At 25.9% G+C, this 19,589-nt stretch overlaps 2 protein-coding genes across 2 annotated transcripts; one reads left to right on the forward strand and one right to left on the reverse strand.

The window, feature by feature from the left end:
- Window positions 1–996: 996 nt before the first annotated feature.
- HO173_012913 (uncharacterized protein) lies at window positions 997–2,698 on the forward strand (the record flags this gene model as incomplete). Its single annotated transcript, XM_037314743.1, has 3 exons — window positions 997–1,084; window positions 1,544–2,021; window positions 2,086–2,698. 3 exons carry the CDS (start codon window positions 997–999, stop codon window positions 2,696–2,698), a joined length of 1,179 nt encoding a protein of 392 aa, XP_037158370.1.
- Window positions 2,699–4,976: 2,278 nt separating this feature from the next.
- On the reverse strand, window positions 4,977–6,495 carry HO173_012914 (uncharacterized protein; the record flags this gene model as incomplete). The annotated part of the gene is made up of 2 exons (XM_037314744.1): window positions 4,977–6,153; window positions 6,236–6,495. The coding sequence occupies 2 exons, from the start codon at window positions 6,493–6,495 to the stop codon at window positions 4,977–4,979; spliced, it is 1,437 nt and encodes a 478-aa protein (XP_037158371.1).
- Window positions 6,496–19,589: the final 13,094 nt, after the last annotated feature.

Genomic DNA, 19,589 nt, shown 5'->3' on the forward strand with positions numbered 1-19,589 from the left:
AATCTCTCGAAAAGAGCTTTTTTTAAATATAAAGTCTCGAAGTATATTAAATTTCGAAAACTTATAGTTAAATCTTCTTATAGTCGATATATAAATTCTAAAATAAAATAAAAGCTATCTATAAAGAAACTACGTGAAATTATTAATTAAATTAAAAATTATTTTAAGAGATATACTATAACTTAAGATCTTCTTATTATAAAATTTAAGCTTTATATTAATATATAAACGTTATAATAAGATTATTATAGACTCGAATATTATTATTATTAAGCTTATTAACGACGTTATTTATAATTAGAAGTTTTAATTAAGAGATAAAATTTTTATTAATATTATATAGTCTAATAAGAAGAATAAAAAGATATTCGATTCTCTAATAAGATTTATTTTACTATAGAATAAGAAGCTTAAATTTATATTACTCGATTTTACGATAAACGATATAAATCGAATAATTAATAATATAAGTCTTAAATAAATTCTTATATATTATATTATTAAGGGGCTATAAAATAGAATTATAAAAGTAAATTAATACTCTATTAAGACGAAATAAGATTCGAAAATTTAGATATATTACGTTACGTTAAAATTTTTAAAGAGAAATCGAGATATTTATAATACGTATAATTAATATAATATCTCGAGAAAAATATAGTTTTAAAAGAAGATAATAACTTTATATATAGCTATCTATCTTAAAAGAATATAGTAGCGATATTTAAGAAGAAATACGATATCGAGTATTATATTAATTACTCGTACTCGCTAGATTTATCGTTAATTGAGAATATATAAAGGCTTCTTAAATAACGTGTTAAAAGAAATCGTTATAAGACGAAAGAAGCCTTAAGGAACGTAATTATATACGAGTGGGAGCAAATTGATTAAAAGGAAATCAACAGATTAATCCTTAGTATGCCTGATCGTATGCAGGAGTGCTTGGATCGGGATGGTATGGGTACCAAGTACTAGAAATCATGTAGTCAAATAATGGTGTTTTGGTGTCTTAGTGTTTTGGTGGGGGAGTACCTCGACAAAACTGCCACTTACTCTGACAGCCAGCTGGTGGAAAGAGTATGTCGGATCTATCGGATTTAAGATGGCGTAAATGGGGGTAGATACATACGATTATCGTGTTGCACATTCGTCTCAGTTTCTTCTGTTTTCTTTTCACCTTACAGCACAAACCGACAGCTTCTTCCCCAGCCTATCGTTGGCCATTTAAACCCATGGCTTCATTGCGTCCAGCTGTTCGCGGTCGTGTTGTCGGAGCTTTGACCTGCCAGAGAGACTCATATATCAGAAACCTCGATACGGAAGTAGTATCATGCAGCCAACTTCTATCGCCAAAGGCCGATCTCTCTGTTATCAAAACCAAGACCAAGGCAGCCGAAGCTTCCACTAACGAGAAATCTTCTTCTGCTTCTCCACAGTGGTTGATCGAATTTGCTGACTCGGTGCTTTTCCCCGAGGGCACGTCTCTAACAATTGCCTCCCTCTCTATAACCTCATTATTCTGTGGCTAACGAGCTCTCAGGCGGCGGCCAACCGTCAGACTATGGTACTATTACCTCCTTGACCAATTCCTCACCCGACCCTACTCCGATCACATTCGTCACGCGCCAGGGACTTCACTGTGTTTGCCACTCTCCCAAACCCTTGCCACCTGGTACTCCTGTACGTCAAGATGTCGACTTTCGGCGTCGTTGGGACCACATGCAACAACATACAGGCCAGCATTTGCTCTCTGCTATCATGGATGGATATGATGATCTGGAGACACTTGGATGGGGCATGGGAGCAGGGAATGATATGAGCTATGTGGACGTGCCCCGAAAACCGTCCGACGATGAAATGCAAAGCATTCAAGAGAACTGCAACGCTGCTATACGACAAAACATTGGGATCACAGTCGAGACCCCTGACAACGCCAAAAGTGACAAGTTGCCTGATGACTATGACAAGGAAGGAGGAGTTGTCCGTGTTGTTAAGATCGGAAATCTCGACGCCAACACGTAAGCCCGCTCTCGATTTAATTTCTTTAATTCCTTTTTTAGTCGATTGACTTTACCACAACAGATGCTGCGGTACTCACCTTCGTCAAACATCGCATATCTCCCTCCTCCTGTTAGGTTCTACTCAGTCCGTCCACTCCACCAAGTGTCGTCTGTTCTTCACAGCGGGAGACCGAGCTATCAACCTAGCCACAGCTTCTATCCATTCTGTCCGTTCTATTGCGAGACTTGTGTCGTCAGCAACTACTCCTGCAGAAGTGCTCGCTAATGTGAGTAAGGTGAAAGAGAATGCTACGGAGTTGAAGAAGTCAGAGACGAAACTGCTCACGGACATTGCAAAGTATGAAGCGGATCGTGTGAAGGCTGTTTTGAGCACCGGGATGAATGCATTCGTTTATCGTGCTGTGCAAGGATTAGACTTCATCAATATGGTTGTTGCTCAAGTCAAAGAAGCCGTTGAAGAGGGTGCAGTGCTTGTTTTGGCTTCGGGAGAGGGAACCAAAGGAGGTCAAATCGTTATCATTGGGGACAAAGATTCTGTCGAAGACTTTGCCACCAAGATTAAGGAAGTGGTACCTGAAATCAAAGGTGGTGGAAAGGGGGGAAGGTGGCAAGGAAAAGTGATTGAATGGCGGAAGGGCGAATTGGAAGCATTGAAGAAGCAAGCCATCGGCTGAAGGAGCGAGAAACAGTGACCTCGATGCGAGTGCCGCTGTTCAATGCTGCCCGAGCGTAGATCATAACAGGCTGCTACTCATGTGCTGATCTAAACGCCTCTGACGCTTGCATTGGCCCCACTCTTCGAGCTCTTGTTGTTCGATAGAGCTAAGATTTCCCCTTCTCTTTAGGATGTAGCCATCACACCAGCTTTCTTCGAAAACCGCTGTTAGCAGGGAGAGTGCAGAGCACATTTGCGATTAGCTTAAGGATATACTTTATCTCGAAAGCAAATGCCAAATGATACTCGGACTTCTGCAACTTTACATAGCAAGTTCAAGCACCCAACTATACCAACTCTGATTCCCATCGTATCGCTTTTGTACCGCTTCAAGTTCAGTGTAGATGTTGAATCCTTGGACTACGTCGGATAACCGTATAGGCGAGTCCGTATCCCTACATAAAGATACTGTCCTTCCAAGACTTGGACCAAAATCCCGAGCTCAGCCTCAGACTTTCAATCCCGGCCCCGAAGAAATACAGGGTCTTTGCACGACAGCTTACCCTCTTACGGCTTTCGAGCAGTGACTTGACAGGTTTCGAACATGCTCATTAAGCGAGTCTCTTTATCAAGCGGTTAAGAATGGTATGGCTGCTTATGGGAACCAGTAGGGCCGTTAAAGCCCTGTGCAAAGACTCTGTACGAGGGTGGTTTGCAGAAGTCCTTGGACATGCCGAGATTATTCCGGTTCCCCCACTAAAGATTCCTACTATTTGATAGAGAAGTCTACTTCTTTTCTACATACCACTAGCATTCAATGCTTAATCCATCACGTTCCTTACACTGTTCTACACGCTTCTGCATGTGACAGTCTTTATCCAATTTGCCTCCTTTAGGCCCTCTTCGATTACTCCCAAGGATATATTCATCAATTTCCCATTGTTCGATGCGGTCCCACTCCTCTTCAATAGCATCACGTAGTTGTTGATGCGTCATGGAATGATGTAGCTTGACTCGAGACTTTAAGATACGCCACACGTTCTCAATTGGGTTGAGATCTGGTGAATTGGCTGGCCAATCATCAATGTAATCGAGATCCATATCGGCTTTGGCCCACCGACAGCAATTGTCTAGAGTTCTGGTACCGGGAGACCCATCGTGGTCTTCCTGAAAGATCATGCCCTCGCCACGTGCCTCCAGATACTCTTTGCGTTGTCGTACAATAGGAAGAATGTCATGAGTGTACCGTTCCTGAGTCATTGGTCCACCCAATTTGCAATTTTGTTGACGAACCTTCCCATTTTTGTAACGTTTGTCAACTCCCTCGGTGTATCGATCAAACACTAATCGAGATTTGAACCCCACGGCTACCATGGCCCACACAGAAAATTGAGAAGCTGCAGTACGACCACGTTTCTGTATGCAATCGCCGCAGGAACGCTCTGATCTGAGGCGTATAACCCAATCCGTATGCCGAGAATTTTGATGAAAATAAGACTCATCAGAGAAATAAACCTATTTACGGTCAATTTCTCCAGGATCAGCCTTGAAAACTTGAGAGATATATACCATTTTCCATTTCCACTCCGGCCAATGATGCTCTTGACACCATGATTTCCGCTTGCCCGCTTGATCCTGACTTATCCAACTTTTTTGACACGCCCGACACTTGTGATAACCCCACCGATTCATGTGATGTCGTACGCTATCTGAAGATAAGGGTGGGCCGAACTCCAGAGGTGGATACGCTGGCACGGGGGCGAAATCTGGGGCTAAAGTATCCCAATCCTTGATACGCTGTAGATACCGACCTTGTAATGAGTGAATCATCTTTTTGATAGTGTCATTGTCGAGTTTGCAAGGTGCTCCGGAATGTGATTTGCCAGGGCGACGAGTAGAGGGTTCGTAAATAGTGTACTGAGTACTGCGTGGGATATTTGTCTCGGTACGAATTTGGCTGCCGGTATACCCCAATTTCTTCATTCTTTTGACATCGCGACGTTTCGGTGTAGGCCACTCGGTATCTGATTGGTGAATAGGATCGGATGAGAAGGTATGTGTACTAACACGCTTGCGTTTAGTACCAGCCATGTGGTGTGGAGTGGTGTGGATGTGGACATGGGTAGAAAAAGGAGGTAAGCTACCGGAATAATCTCGGCATGTCCAAGGACTTCTGCAAACCACCCTCGTCCCACTCGGTAGCTACAATGTGACAACTTCGACTCGGCCAGCAAGAAGCTTGGGCGCTACATGCCAACAAGTTCGAGCGTATTCGATGGACCGGCACGGTGCGTGTTTCAATCGATTGTCGATGCAGTCATGACAGACATCTCATCATCCTCAAACCTCCTCACCACGTTTTCGGGCAATTCGACGTCACCCCATCCGCCGGCAAGCGTCGCATATTCGGGTGTATAACCTGTTGGCCAGAAAGCAGATAGTCGATGCTGGTTTAGGTATATCCAGCATTTCAGAAGATCGTGGTTGAATAAATCGGGTAGGCCATAAACTTGAAAGGGTTGAGGACCGGAAGTCTTGCGTGTGACACTGTAGTATTCCGATTTTTTACGTTCCTCATCAATGTCTCCACGGGGTGGTCTGTTGTGGGGTATTCCATTCCCATCAACCTTGAAGACCAACCGTTTTCTGATACTCTCCTTGTTCAGCGAACAACCGTCCCACGAGGAAACCTCATCTATCACTCTTTCCCTGCATCTATCTGCTTCGCTACCGGTCAGATTGGTAATGAGCTCAGGGGCAGTTGGATGTTGGTGAGAAACGGTAGAAAACATGTCTGGTTGGCTTCCCTGGACTTCGTCTCCATCTGCAAAGTCATGTCCAGCCGTTGATGCCGTAGTGGATCCGGTCCGTGAGTTCAGCGATTCTGGTGCTGGATCTAGGGTTTCCCCCAAAGCTGTTTGTAGCGACTCATTATGGGCTGCGTGATCTCCGGGCGCAGTTTGAAGTTTTTCTAGATACCTGTATTGTCTCCCGTTGAAGATTACCGAGGTTTGGCTTGAGCTACCGGTGTTTCGTCGATTGAGGTTTGTTGATAGCTCGGGTAGTACTTGTATCGGTGACGAAGGTGCGCTTGGAATATGGGTCAATACTTCTTCTTGTTCTGCTATCAAAGGCCCGTCTGAAGTTTCGAGTAACTCCTCTTCTGCTCGACTGAGGTTTGTTGATGGCTCGGGTAGTACTTGTATCGGTGACGAAGGTGCGCTTGGAATATGGGTCAATGCTTCTTCTTGTTCTGCTATCAAAGGCCCGTCTGAAGTTTCGAGTAACTCCTCTTCTGCTGTTGCGGGTGTGGTATCGGCTAGTTGGTTTTCTGTTGCTGACCGACGGTACTCGAGATATAGAAGCCATGCTCGGGCATGTTCTGCTGCTGAATATTCTGCTGCTGAAGGAGAGGACATTGATCGCCGGCTAATATTTGGTAGATGACTGAGCTCGAATGAGAACTCGCAGAAGCTAATTATACAGTTAGTATAAAAGACGTTGAATTTTCACAAGAGGCCAAAAAAGATTTGAGGTCGCGAAGTTCTATACGTACTTCCATGCGAGTGTGTATATGAATGATAGTATACCAGAAGTTATAATACCACCGCGTTTCCATAATCGTAAGCGCTCGTCGAACCTCGAAGATTCATATAACGTATCAGATATCGATGCGTTGTGAAGAAACGGTAGAGTGAACGATAAGAGACCATCCACTAAAAGAACGGTGGGTACTGATAGTATGATAGCCAATATCAAGTGACGGGAAAGAATCCATAAACTTGCGGGCGCCTGTATATTCATTGTGATATACATTTTGAAGGTTAATAAGAGGAGATATTAGGGAACGAAGTCAGGTGCTAAATGCTTTGAATACCGTATGAACACGATAATGGCTATGAAGGTCTAGTGTAGTGTGAAGACTGGATACTGCCAAGCCACGCTAGGCCCAACTGGGCCATGTGTTGACAATTGGCCTGGAACCGTAACATAACCCCCATCTTCAAATCACCATGTCCGCATGGCTACTCGTCCCTGCATATCCTGCTTACCAGCCGTTAGAATCCAGAGACGTAAGGCGAGCACTGGTCCTGAATCTCCATGCCTTTCTCTGTTGCCTTGAGAATCGAATGCCTGCTGTGCATCACAGGCTCACTTGCTGCTGGAGGATCCGGGGACTTGTATTCTCCAAGTTCTTCTCACTTTTCCTTATCACATGCTAACCCTAGCCCTGTATCCCGTAAATCCACCGGCGTAACCCTATTGCTGTTAGCCGCTAATCCAGCCTTTCACCTATGTATTAATAGACCTTCTCGTGCTATGAAACCGGTGGCGTAGCTCAGGCGTTGCCGCGTGTCTCGGGGACGTGCTCGTGATATTAGTGCTTGTACTTAATTGCCCTTATAGCAGGCTTACTCCGGGATCGATATACTTATTTAAGAGATCGTATCGTAATCGTCTTAACTGCCCTTATAGCAGACTCATTATGCTCGTTACCGTTATCGTAGATTTTACGTTTCTATTTCTAGTAATATAATCTTCTATACTCGTAGATTAACATCGATCTTTACATTATACGTCGTATTTATCGAGCTTTAAAGTATAAATTTAAGTAGATATAAGTAATCTTTATTTTACTATTTATTTTATATAGAGTTATATACGTAATCTTATCTAATTAAATTACTTATTTCTATCTTTATTTATAAACTATTTTTATTTATACGCTCTTAAATTTAATTTAAATAATTTAAATAATTATAGCTATTATTACTATATATTTAAAAAATCTAAAATTTTATATAATAGATATATATAATTTAAATTTATATATAATATAATTTATAATTAAAAGGATATTGAAATTTAAATATAATATAAAGTAATTAATTTTAAAATCTAATTTCGATATTAAATTTAACTCTTAAAGAGTAAAAATACTTTAACTTAAGATATATCTAAATTTATAAGATTAAATTATATAATTTTTACTTTCTTAAAAAGTATTAGTTATTATTTATAATTTTAAAAAAAGATTAAGATATTATAATAGAGAAAAACTTATATTAAATTTAAATTTAAATTTAAATATATATATATATTTTTTTATTAAAGCTATCGAGCGAACTTTAATAAGCGATATTTAAATTTCTTATCTTTAAAGAAATATAAGATTAACTTTTATAGTTATTAGAGTATTAAAGTATATAAACTAGATCTTATAATTAAATAATTTTTATAAGATTTTAATAGAAAATTAGAAAGTTATTAAAAAGTTTAAGAGTAGAAAAAGAGATTTTAATAATTATTAATATTAATTAATTTACTTTTAAGATTTAATTTAAAAGTATATTAACTCTATATTTATAATTTATTATATATATAAATTTAAGATTTTATAATTTAACTCTATTTTATTCTATTATATATATTAACTATATACTTATTAAAAAATACTATTAAATATTAATAAATTAAAATAAAAACTCTTATTTTTCTTTTTATCGCTATTACGAAATATATTAAATTATCTTATTTAATATATAGATTAATCTTTTTAATTACTCTTTAATACTTTAACTTTAATAATTTTATCTTTTTATTTTTAAAAAGTGAATTAATATAGCTATATATTAAATATATATTAGAATTTAAACTTTTTAATAGTAAAAAGCTTATTAACTACGAGTTTTTAAGTATTTTTAATTCTTAGAAGAATTCTCTAAAACTTCTTAAATTCTTCGAAAGCTCTTTAAAGAATTTTCGAAGGTTTCTATAAAGATAATATTAAAGTAAATTTAAAATATAATTATTTTAATAACATTTAATTAATTTTAAGTTTACTATTAATAGTTTCTTAATAAAAGCCTTTAAAGAATTTTTAAAGCTTTTAAAGATCTAACTCTAAGAATTAAAATAGATATTATATTTTATTAAGAATTAAGAAAGATAGTATTAATATATATAATAGAATAAGATAGAGCTAAGTTAAAAAATCTTAAATTTATTAATAAAACTAATTATAAATTTAAGTTCGTTACGCGTTTAAATTAGATCGACTAAGTTAGCTCGCTAGCTCTTTCGAGATCTCTTATTATAAAATAAATATACGTTACTTATAAATATAATAACTTTTTTCTTTTCTATTAAAATCTTAAGATTTTTTTTTAAATTATAAAGTATAAAGTACGCTTTTTTATATTAAAAGAATTATAAAATTCGATTTAATAAGTAAGAGAAAGTAAGAAGCTTAAATAGCGTTTAATAAAACTCGTTTATTAAGTTTATCGATAGCTCTAATTAAAAAGAATATATATAAGTTTAAGTCTATAAATTAAATTTATAAAAGATAATTAATTTTTTTTCTAATATCGAGATTAAACTCGATTCTCGAAGAGTAAAAATACTTTAATTTAAGATTTACTTAGAACTATTAAATCGAACTTTAAAATTTCTTAAACTTATTAAAAAGCGTAAAATAAGTTTTATAATTTAGAAAAATATATAGTAAAATTTTAATAGAAAAAAGAGAAGTTATAGTAATAATAGATTTCTAAAGAATTAATTAATTTTAAATTAATTTTATTTACATTAATAAGAAGTTAATTTTAATATTAGTAATAATTATTATTTTTAATTTTATAATTTAAAGAATTTTTTACGAATTTTATAAATCTTACGAATTTTATAATTTTACGATTTTACGATTTTTTAGCGAGGGAGATTTATAAATTCGAATCGAGGACGAAGTTATTGAAAATAAAGAAAGAAGATAGAAAATTTAAAAAGAGGAAATTTGTTAGATTTCTAGAGATAATTATAATAGATAAAAGAGTATTTTAAATATTATTAATAATAAAAGTAGCTAGAAAGTCGAGTAATAAGACTTCTAGAAAATCTATTATAAATAAAATAAGAAAGAAAATCGTAATTAGATATATATCTAATATTAAAAAAAGAAATTATCTAAATAGTAAATTTAGTCTTTTATATATTTCTAATTATTTTTCTAATTATAGTCTATTAGCTATCGCCCTTCGCGAAATTAAATATTATTAAAAGATAATTAAGCTATTAATTTTAGAATCTTTATTTTAAAAACTTATTTAAGAAATTATATTAACTTTAATATAAATATATATTATATTTTCTTTTTTAATTAATATTAGTTATATATTTTTATTTATTTTTATTTTATAAATTAATTTTTTTTATTAAAGTTTATAGATATTTAATTATTATATTAATTCTCGAATTAGAATTTATATTATATAAGATAATTAATTTAAAATTCTAAAAAATTCTATTATATATAAAATTAAATATATTATAATTCTTATCTTAATATAGATATATATTATACTTACTTATTTAATTAATAAATAATTTATTTATATAATAGATTCTTATTATTATCTATAAAAGATTCTTATAAAAATTTATAAGATATTTTATTATTATATTAATCTTAAAACAAGTAAAGACCTATGAATTAAATTTGTAAAGTTGGATTTTTCTAAATTAAATCTAATTTTAGCTCTAGCTCTAAGTTAAATCGAACTCTAATCGCTTGCTATACGTTTTTAACCTATATATAAATATATATATACGAAGAGAGGCGTACTAAGGCCTAATTAGGAAGGTATATCGAGTATAAAGAATTAATTTATAATAATTACTTATAAAAAATAGAGAAAGACTATATTTTTATAATAAGAAGTATTAAAATATCGAAAAGAAATAGAGATAATATATTAGTTAATAGTATAAATTTTATATTATCTTCTATTATAATAAAATCTTTTAAATAATAAAATAGCTATTAGAGTAAGATATCGAATGATTTTAATTCGTTTAAATATATATCGTTCGATATTTCTTCTATAGAGATTTAATTAATTATAATTATTATAATAAATTCTTCTCTTATAACGTTATTATAATAATATATTATATTAATATAGTAGAGATAATAGACTAAGTTATAATAATATTCTTCGCTTACTAAGTAATAATTTAATATAAAACTATAAAGAGTATATAACGTGAAATCTTAGAGAGCTAAGCCGTATTCTTAATAATAATAGCCTTATTACCGCTTAATTTCTCTATAGTATTCTCTATAGTATTCTCCGTATTTATCTATTATAATTTCTTCTTTTACTTCTTTTTTTATAAAGTATTAGATTAAGTAACTAGCTAAGTAGTTAACTAAGTAAATAACTAATATAATATAAAATCTTAAAGAGCTAAGTTATATTCTTAACGATAATAACTTTATTACCGCTTAATTTCTTTATAATATTCTTTATATTTATCTATTATAATTTCTTCTTTTACTTCTTCTTTTATAGAGTATTAGATTAAATAGTAGACTAAATAGTTAACTAAGTAAATAACTAATATAATATAGAATCTTAAAGAGCTAAGTCGTATTCTTAATAATAATAATTTTATTACTATTTAATTTCTTTATAGTATTCTTCGCATTTATCTATTATAATTTCTTCTCTTACTTCTTTTTTTATAGAGTATTAGATTAAATAGCTAGCTAAGTAACTAATTAAGTAAATAATTAAATAATTAATTAACGATCTAACTAAGTAAATTATTAAGCTAATAAGATAGATAGTATTAATTAAGCGGCTAAGAAATATAATTAAAATAGAGTAATAAAAAACGAATTAAGAAGAAAGACGCGTTTTAAAAAGTAATATTGCTAGATTAAAAGATATTATCGCTAGCTTAAAAGAAGTATATAGAAGAGAATAATAATTGTAAATTCGTTTAGACTCTTTTTAAAAGTCTTTTAACGCGTTTATAAGTAGTAATAAATAGCTATTAAACTCGCTTACGGCCTTAATTACTAGTAGTAATTAATTTATTAAGAGATAGTCTAAGAGTATTAGTAAGAGCTTTAAGAGATAAGTAAAAGAAGTATATATATCTAAAGCGTTTAATAATATTTCCGCGAGGGATATCGAGAATAATTATATTTATATTAATAAATTAATAGAATAATAAAGTAGTAAAAGAATAATAATTATATAAATAGGTGAAAGAATTATAGATATTATTTAATCTCAAATATATTTAATATAATTATAATATTTAAATATTAGTTTAATTTATTAATAGTAGATTAAACTTTATTATTTTTATAAAGTTAGAAAGCGTAAAGCGAGTTTTATAATTTAAGAAATTATAAAATAATTATATTTATCGCAAGCTAAGTATCTTAAAATATAAGACTTCTATATATAAATTTTTAATAAGAAAACGCGAGAGAAGTATTAAGACTAACTTAATCGATCTAATTAAAGAGCGTAATAACTCTAAATTAATAATTAACTATATATATAACTTTAAGATTTTTAAGCTTAGCTCTATTTTATTCTTTTATATATACTAATTATAATTAATTTAGAATTAATATTATATTTATAATTAATATTATATAAAGTCTTTAATTTAAAATTCTAAAAGATTATATTATAATAAAAAATAGAAATAATTTATTCTTATATATAATACGAGTAAAGGTCTATAAATTAAATTTATAATTCTTTTATTTATTAGAGCTATCGGGTAAATAGATAAGTAATCTTTAATAAGCGAACTTTAATAAGAGATATTTGAATTCCTTACGCTTTAATAATTATAAGACGAAATTTAACAATTTTTATTTTTTCTAAAAGCCTATATTTTAATCTATAGTTTAAAAAGAATCTTAAGATTTTAATAGAAAATAAAGAAGTTATTCTATATGTTAATAATATATATCTATTTTTCTAATAGTTAATAGTTACGAACGCTAATTTATTTACTCGCGATAACTTAGTCGATTTAATTAAAGAGCGTAATAACTCTAAATTTATAATAAGCTATTATATAAATTTAAGATTTTTAAACTTAGCTCTATTTTATTCTTTTATATATATTAATATATTATTATTATAGTCTTTATATAAATATATATTATAATTTCTTATCTAATTAATAAATATTCTATTTATATATTAGATTGTTATTATTATTTTAAAAAATAAATTTTTTAAATTAAAGGTTATAAGATATCTAATTATATATTAATTTTAAACTTATATTTAATTTAGAATTTCATTTATCTTTATAATTAATATTATATAAAAAGTTTAATTTATAATTTTAAAAAATTATATTATATTAAAAATTATATTATATTAAAAATTATATTAGATTAAAAAATATATTATATTAAAAATATATTATATTAAAAAATATATTATATTAAAAAGTATTTAATATTAAAAAGAATATTATATTAGAAATTATATTATAATATATTATAAAATAATCTATTATAATAAAATTATAAGTATTATAATTATAGTTTAAATTTCGTATTTTCTTATTTAATTAATTAATATTATATTTAATAATAGATTTCTATTATTATCTTAAAAAATAAAAGAATTTATTAAGAAGTATAAAGTATTATATTTTTTATAAAGTTAATTATTATTACTTACTAATTTATTAATATATAATAAGACTTATAAACTTTTTTAAAATTTAAATTTAAATTCTTCTTTAAATCTTTTATAATATTTATTTTATTCTTTTTTATTTAAAAATCTTATAATTATATAATATTAATTATTATCTTAAATTATACGTAATCGTTATAGATTAAGATAAAATTATAGTTTTTTTATATATTACTTCTTTCTTTTATTCTCTTTTCTTTTATTTATTATAATATTATAATAATTAGAAAATACTTAGAAATTATATTCTAATTTCTTTTTATTAAATATTCTTTAAATACTATTATTTATAAATCTAGTTAGTAGATATATAATAAAATGAATTTAATAATAATTTTATATAGCGAGAAAATAAATAATAATAGAATTATAAATAATTTATTGTTAAAGAAATATAAGATTCTTTATTATTATAAAGTAAAATTAAAATATATAAATTAAATTATATATTTAGAAGTAAATAATATAAATATCTATTAGCAGATTATTTTATAATAATAATCTTTTAATAAAATTCTTCTTACTTTTATCGCTATTAAGATCTTTTTATTATTTAATTAATATTAAAAATTATAAGCGTAAAGTAATAGAAGAGCTCTCTTAAAAAATTTATAGTACTAAATCTTATTAATATATAATAGTTTCTAAAGTATATAATTTACTTAAAGCTCGCTTATAAAAAATATATAATCTTAATCTTAATATAATATTAGTTATAAAATATATAAATATAAATATAAATAGATTTAAAAATATAAATATAAAGAAGTAGAAAAAGAGATTATAAGAGATTAAAGATATATATTTCTATAAATTATAATATTATAAGATATTAATATATATTATTTTTCTATATAATATTTTATAGAAAATCTAGATATCTATATTAATTATATAATTAAATTTAAATAATTAAAAATAAAAAATTATTATTAATAATAATAAGTATAAAATAAAAAGTTTTAATAAAGAAGAAAATATTAAGTAATCTTATTTATCTTATAATTTTAAAATAAATAAGAAAAGAGAAAGAATAAGAGATAAGTATATTATTAGATAATAACTCGAAGTTATTAATTAGATTAATTAATATACTTAAATTATCTTATAAATAGAGAATATTTCTTACCTTTATAATAATCTAAAGATTTTAATAAAAACTTATTAAGTTCTAAAATTAAAAATAATATATATCGACTTTTATAATTATAAATTTTATTATATAAATAAAATATATAAGTATAAACATTTTATAATATAAAATTATTCTTCTAAAATTAAGTTAAATATATTATTATTATTTCTAGCGTATATAAAGTTATTAATTTTTAAATTTTAAATTAAAAAAGATATAATTGTATATATAGACGAATTTTATAATAAAAACTTTTTTATTTATTACTCGCTTTTTAATAAAAGTATTTTAAAAATTATCTAGATTAATTAATTAAAATTCGATTTACTATCTTTATATATTTATTTTAATAAAATTAAACGCGTAATATAAAGAAATTTAATAATTTACTAATTTAATATAGATAGTAATAATTTTCTAGATTTATTAGACTTGATTAAATAATAATTATAGAATTATAATTATAGATTATATTAATGAAGTTAAATAAAGATTATAATAAGATAAAAGTAATCTTTTAAAAGATAATTAATAATTATAATAGTAAGATTTTAAAATATTTTTTATTTTTGTTATTAAGATATAAATATTTAGATATAAGAGCTTAAAAAGAAATTATAATAATTTCATTATCTATTAAATAAAACGTTACTTAGAATATTATATTATAAAATCTTTTCTCTTATATTTAAATACTAATTCTTATATTATATACGAGTAAGAATTTATAAATAAAATTTATAATTATTTTATTTAAGAAGTTATTAAGTAAATTTAATAAGCGATATTTAAATACTATATCTTTAAAGAATTATAAGATTAAATCTTAATATTTTTTTATTTTTAAAAAGCGTAAGCTATAGACTATAGAATAAAAAAAAAGATTAAAATTTTAATAGAAAATAAAAAGGTTATTCTAAAATTAAATAATATATATTCTTTTTATTAGAGCTGTCGATAAATTTCGTAACTAAACTTTAATAAGCGATATTTAAATTTCTTACGCTTTAATAACTATAAGACTAAATTTAATAATTCTTTTTTTTATCTAAAAGCGTAAGTTTTATTCTATAATTAAAAAGAAAAATTTTAAAATTTTAATAGAAAATAAAAAGGTTATTCTTTATATAAACTAGTATATATAACGAGTAAAGGCCTATAAATTAAATTCATAACCATTTCTTTTAATTAGGGCTATCGAGTAAACTTAATAAACGATCTTTAATGAGCGATCTTTGGTGCGCGATCTTTGATAAGCGATATTTGAATTCCTTACGCTTTAATAATTATAAGACTATATTTAAAAATTCTTATTTTATCTAAAAGCCTATATTTCGTTCTATAATTTAAGAAAAAAATCTTAAAATTTTAATAAAAAATAAAAAAGTTACTCTATATGTTAATAACGTATAAAATTTTTTTAATAAGAAGCGTAAGGGGCGGTTTTAATAGTTACGGACGCTAATTTATTTACTCGCGATAAATTAGCCGATCTAGCTAAAAAGCGTAGAGAACTCGAATTAATAATTAATTATATATATAAATTCAGATTTTCTATATAGCTCTTCTTTTCTTTTATATATTAATAGAATAAGATAGGTTAAGTTTAAAATCTTAAATTTATATATATAACTAATTATAAATTCGAGTTCGCTTCGCTCTTTAATTAGATCGACTAAGTTATCGCTACTAAATAAATTAGCGTTTATAATTATCAAAATCTCGCCCTCTCGCGTCTCTCTTATTAAAAAAATAGGTATACGTTATTCACATATAGAATAACTTTTTTATTTTCTATTAAAATTTGAAATATCTTTTTAAATTATAGAGCGTAGTTTACGCTATCTAATACTAAAAGACTTTTATAATTCGATTTTATAATTATTGAAAAATAAGTAGCTTAAATATTATTTATTAAAGTTCGTTAATTAAAGTTCGCTCGATAGCTCTAATTAAAAAATAGATATATATTATTTAATTTTAAAATAATCTTTTTATTTTCTATTAAATTTTTAAGATTTTTTATTTAAATTATAGAACGAATTATAAACTTTTAGATAAATAAAATATTATTAAATTTAGTCTTATAGATATTTAAATATAAGAATATTAGATATCGCTTACGAAAGATCGCTTATTAAAATTTACTCGACAGCTTCAATTAAAAAAAAAATGGTTATGAATTTAATTTATAGACCTTTACTCGTAACGTATATTTATTTTTTTAATAAGAAGACGCGAGAGAGCTAGCGGGCTAATTTAATTAATCTAATTAACGAGCGTAGTAGACTCGAATTTATAATTAACTATCTATATAAATATAAGATTTTTTAAATTACCTCTATCTTATTCTTTTTAATATACTTATTTTATTCTTTATTTAAAATCTAGATTATATAAATATCGCGATAATTTTAAAATTGAAATAAAGAAATAAATTATAATATTAAAGAAGATAAAAATTTATAATAAATATAAAAGAAGATAAAAATTCTTAATTTATTTTTATAAATAATATAAAGAATTAATATATTTTTAAGTAACTATATTAGCTAAAAAAGATATCTACTATTAAATTAAGTAGATATTTATAAGTTATAATATAAATATTAAAAAGCTATATAATAAAAATCGCGAATAAGATTTTTTCTTATTAATATTATAATTATTAAATTATATAATAGCTTAAATTTATATATTTTAATAATATTTTCTATCGAAAGATAATAAGTTAATTAATATTATTAAAGAGATATTAATTAATACTTCTTATAAGTAAAATTAATAGAAAATAAGAAAAAATATCTAATTAATAATAAGAGGTCTATTATCTACTTCTAATTAAATTAAATTTATTTAAAATATTATTAAAATCTATAATATTTATTTTCGAAGTTTTAAAATTAAAAAGGTTTCTTAAAATGATTAAAAGATAATAAATTTATTAAAGTACTACTTAATAACTCTTCGCTATTAATCTCTAAATTCTTTATAAAAGCTACTTCTTATACTTAGTAATAGCGAAATAATAATTTTATACTTTTAAATTTTTAGCTATTTATATTATTTATCTTATAAATTCTCTTAATATTTCTATTAAAAGTTATAATTAGTTTTAAAATGTAATTCTTTTTTATTATAATATCTTTTTTATATAGCGAGTACTTTCTATTTATAGATATACTTAAAAATAAATAATACTTCTCAATTAAGATTCATATTTATATTTTTATAAATATTACTATTTAAAAGATTATTCGAATTATTTAGATATTTATATTTATTAAATATATATTTTATTTTCTTTAAATCTTTCTTTTTATTAGCCTTAATGTATTTATTAAATTTACTTTTATCTTTATTTTTTAACTTTCTAACCTTTTCTTCTTTAATCTTATAAATAATATCTTAAATTCTTACTATTATAATAAATTTATATTTAACTTAATTTATAATAAATTCTTTTCTAGCTATTATTTAACTTATAATACTTTAGAATCTAAAAATCTAATATCTTATTTTATATTCTTAATATATATATATAATTAGTATTATCGCTTATAACTTCTTATTAAAATAATTATTATTATACTTTAAATACTTCTCTACTCGCTTATCTTTAATATTTCTCTTTTTTCTTATACGCGTATTAAATATAGCTAATTCTATAATATAAATCTTAAATCTTAGATTTTATATAAAGCTAAAATAATACTTTATAGTAATTAAATATAAACTTTTAATTTTTAATATTTAATTGGATGTTAAATAATTTTATTAACTTTAAAATAGAAATTTTTATCGATTAAATCTTTAATCTCGATATTTTTATTTTATTAAATATCTTTATAAATAAAGCTATAAACGATATAAGAATATAGAGATAATAAAGATTCTATATTCTTATCGATTATCTAGATAAGCTTTTTTAAGAAAATTTTATACTTATATTTTATTTAAATTCTTATTTAATTTATAAACGTATTTTATAATTTAATTATATTTTATTTATATATTTAGAAATATAGATTAACGCTAAGTACTATCTCTTTCTTAGTAATTTCTTATTAATAATAAGTATTATATTTAGACTTTTACTTCTAATCTAATTTATATTAAAAAGATTATTATTATTATTTAATTTATAATATTTTAGAGTTTAAAAATTCGAGATTTTATTTTCTATATTAAAATTATTAGTTATATATCTTTTTAAATAAAAAGTTCTTATTAATAAAAGGAATATAAAGAGATTATCGTTGTAATAATAAATTTATATATTTTTAACTATCTTATTTCTATTTTTATCTCTCTTATTATATAAATAATATATTATTTATATAAACTTTATATTCTTAATTATTAATATAACTCTTTTATTATAAATAGTATAAAGATTATTAATTAAATAACTTATTAATAAAATAAGAACTTAATAGTTAATTAGTATATAATAAAATTTCGATATTAAACTTACTTTAATAGCCTTTTAAATTATATAAGTAAAGATTTATAAATTAAATTTATATATTTTATTTTAATTAGAGCTATTTACTTATTAAAGATCGCTTATCTATTTACTCGATAGCTCTAATTAAAAAGCGATATTTAAGTTTCTTACGTTTTAATAATTATAAAATCAAATTTCAAAAATCTTAAAAATTCGAAAAGCGTAAACAGCGCTCTAAAATTTAAAAGAAAGAATTTAAAGTTTTAATAGAAAATAAAATAGTTATTTCTATTATAAATAACGTATATCTATTTTTTTAATAAGAAGACTCGAAAGAGCTAGCGGGCTAACTTAGTCGATTTAATTAAAGAGCATAATAATTCTAAATTAATATAATAGTAGTAGCTATAATAGTAATAGTTATAATAGAAGTAATTATAATAAGAGTAGTTATAATAGAGATAGCTATAATAGATAATTATAATAATAGTAATTATAGTAGTAATAGCTATTATATTAAATTTATCGAATAAATATATTTAAATATAGAAATTTTAGTCGAGATATCTCATATATATATTATTTCATAATATTATATTATAGATATATTATAACGTAGTATATATCGTTAAGATTCTATATTATACTAGATATATCTTATTGACACATGACAGGGTTTGTTGGCGATGTCAGCTGTCAGGTCAGAGTGTTTGCATTGCCTGGGCACACATTGGATGCGCCGAAATTTACATTGATGGAATGGCTGCACATGCTTGCACTGCATGTGATGATCCAA

This window comes from Letharia columbiana, assembly GCF_014066305.1.
Source record: "Letharia columbiana isolate WasteWater2 chromosome Unknown xfSc0000000_s0, whole genome shotgun sequence".
Classification (NCBI taxonomy): Eukaryota; Fungi; Ascomycota; class Lecanoromycetes; order Lecanorales; family Parmeliaceae; genus Letharia; species Letharia columbiana.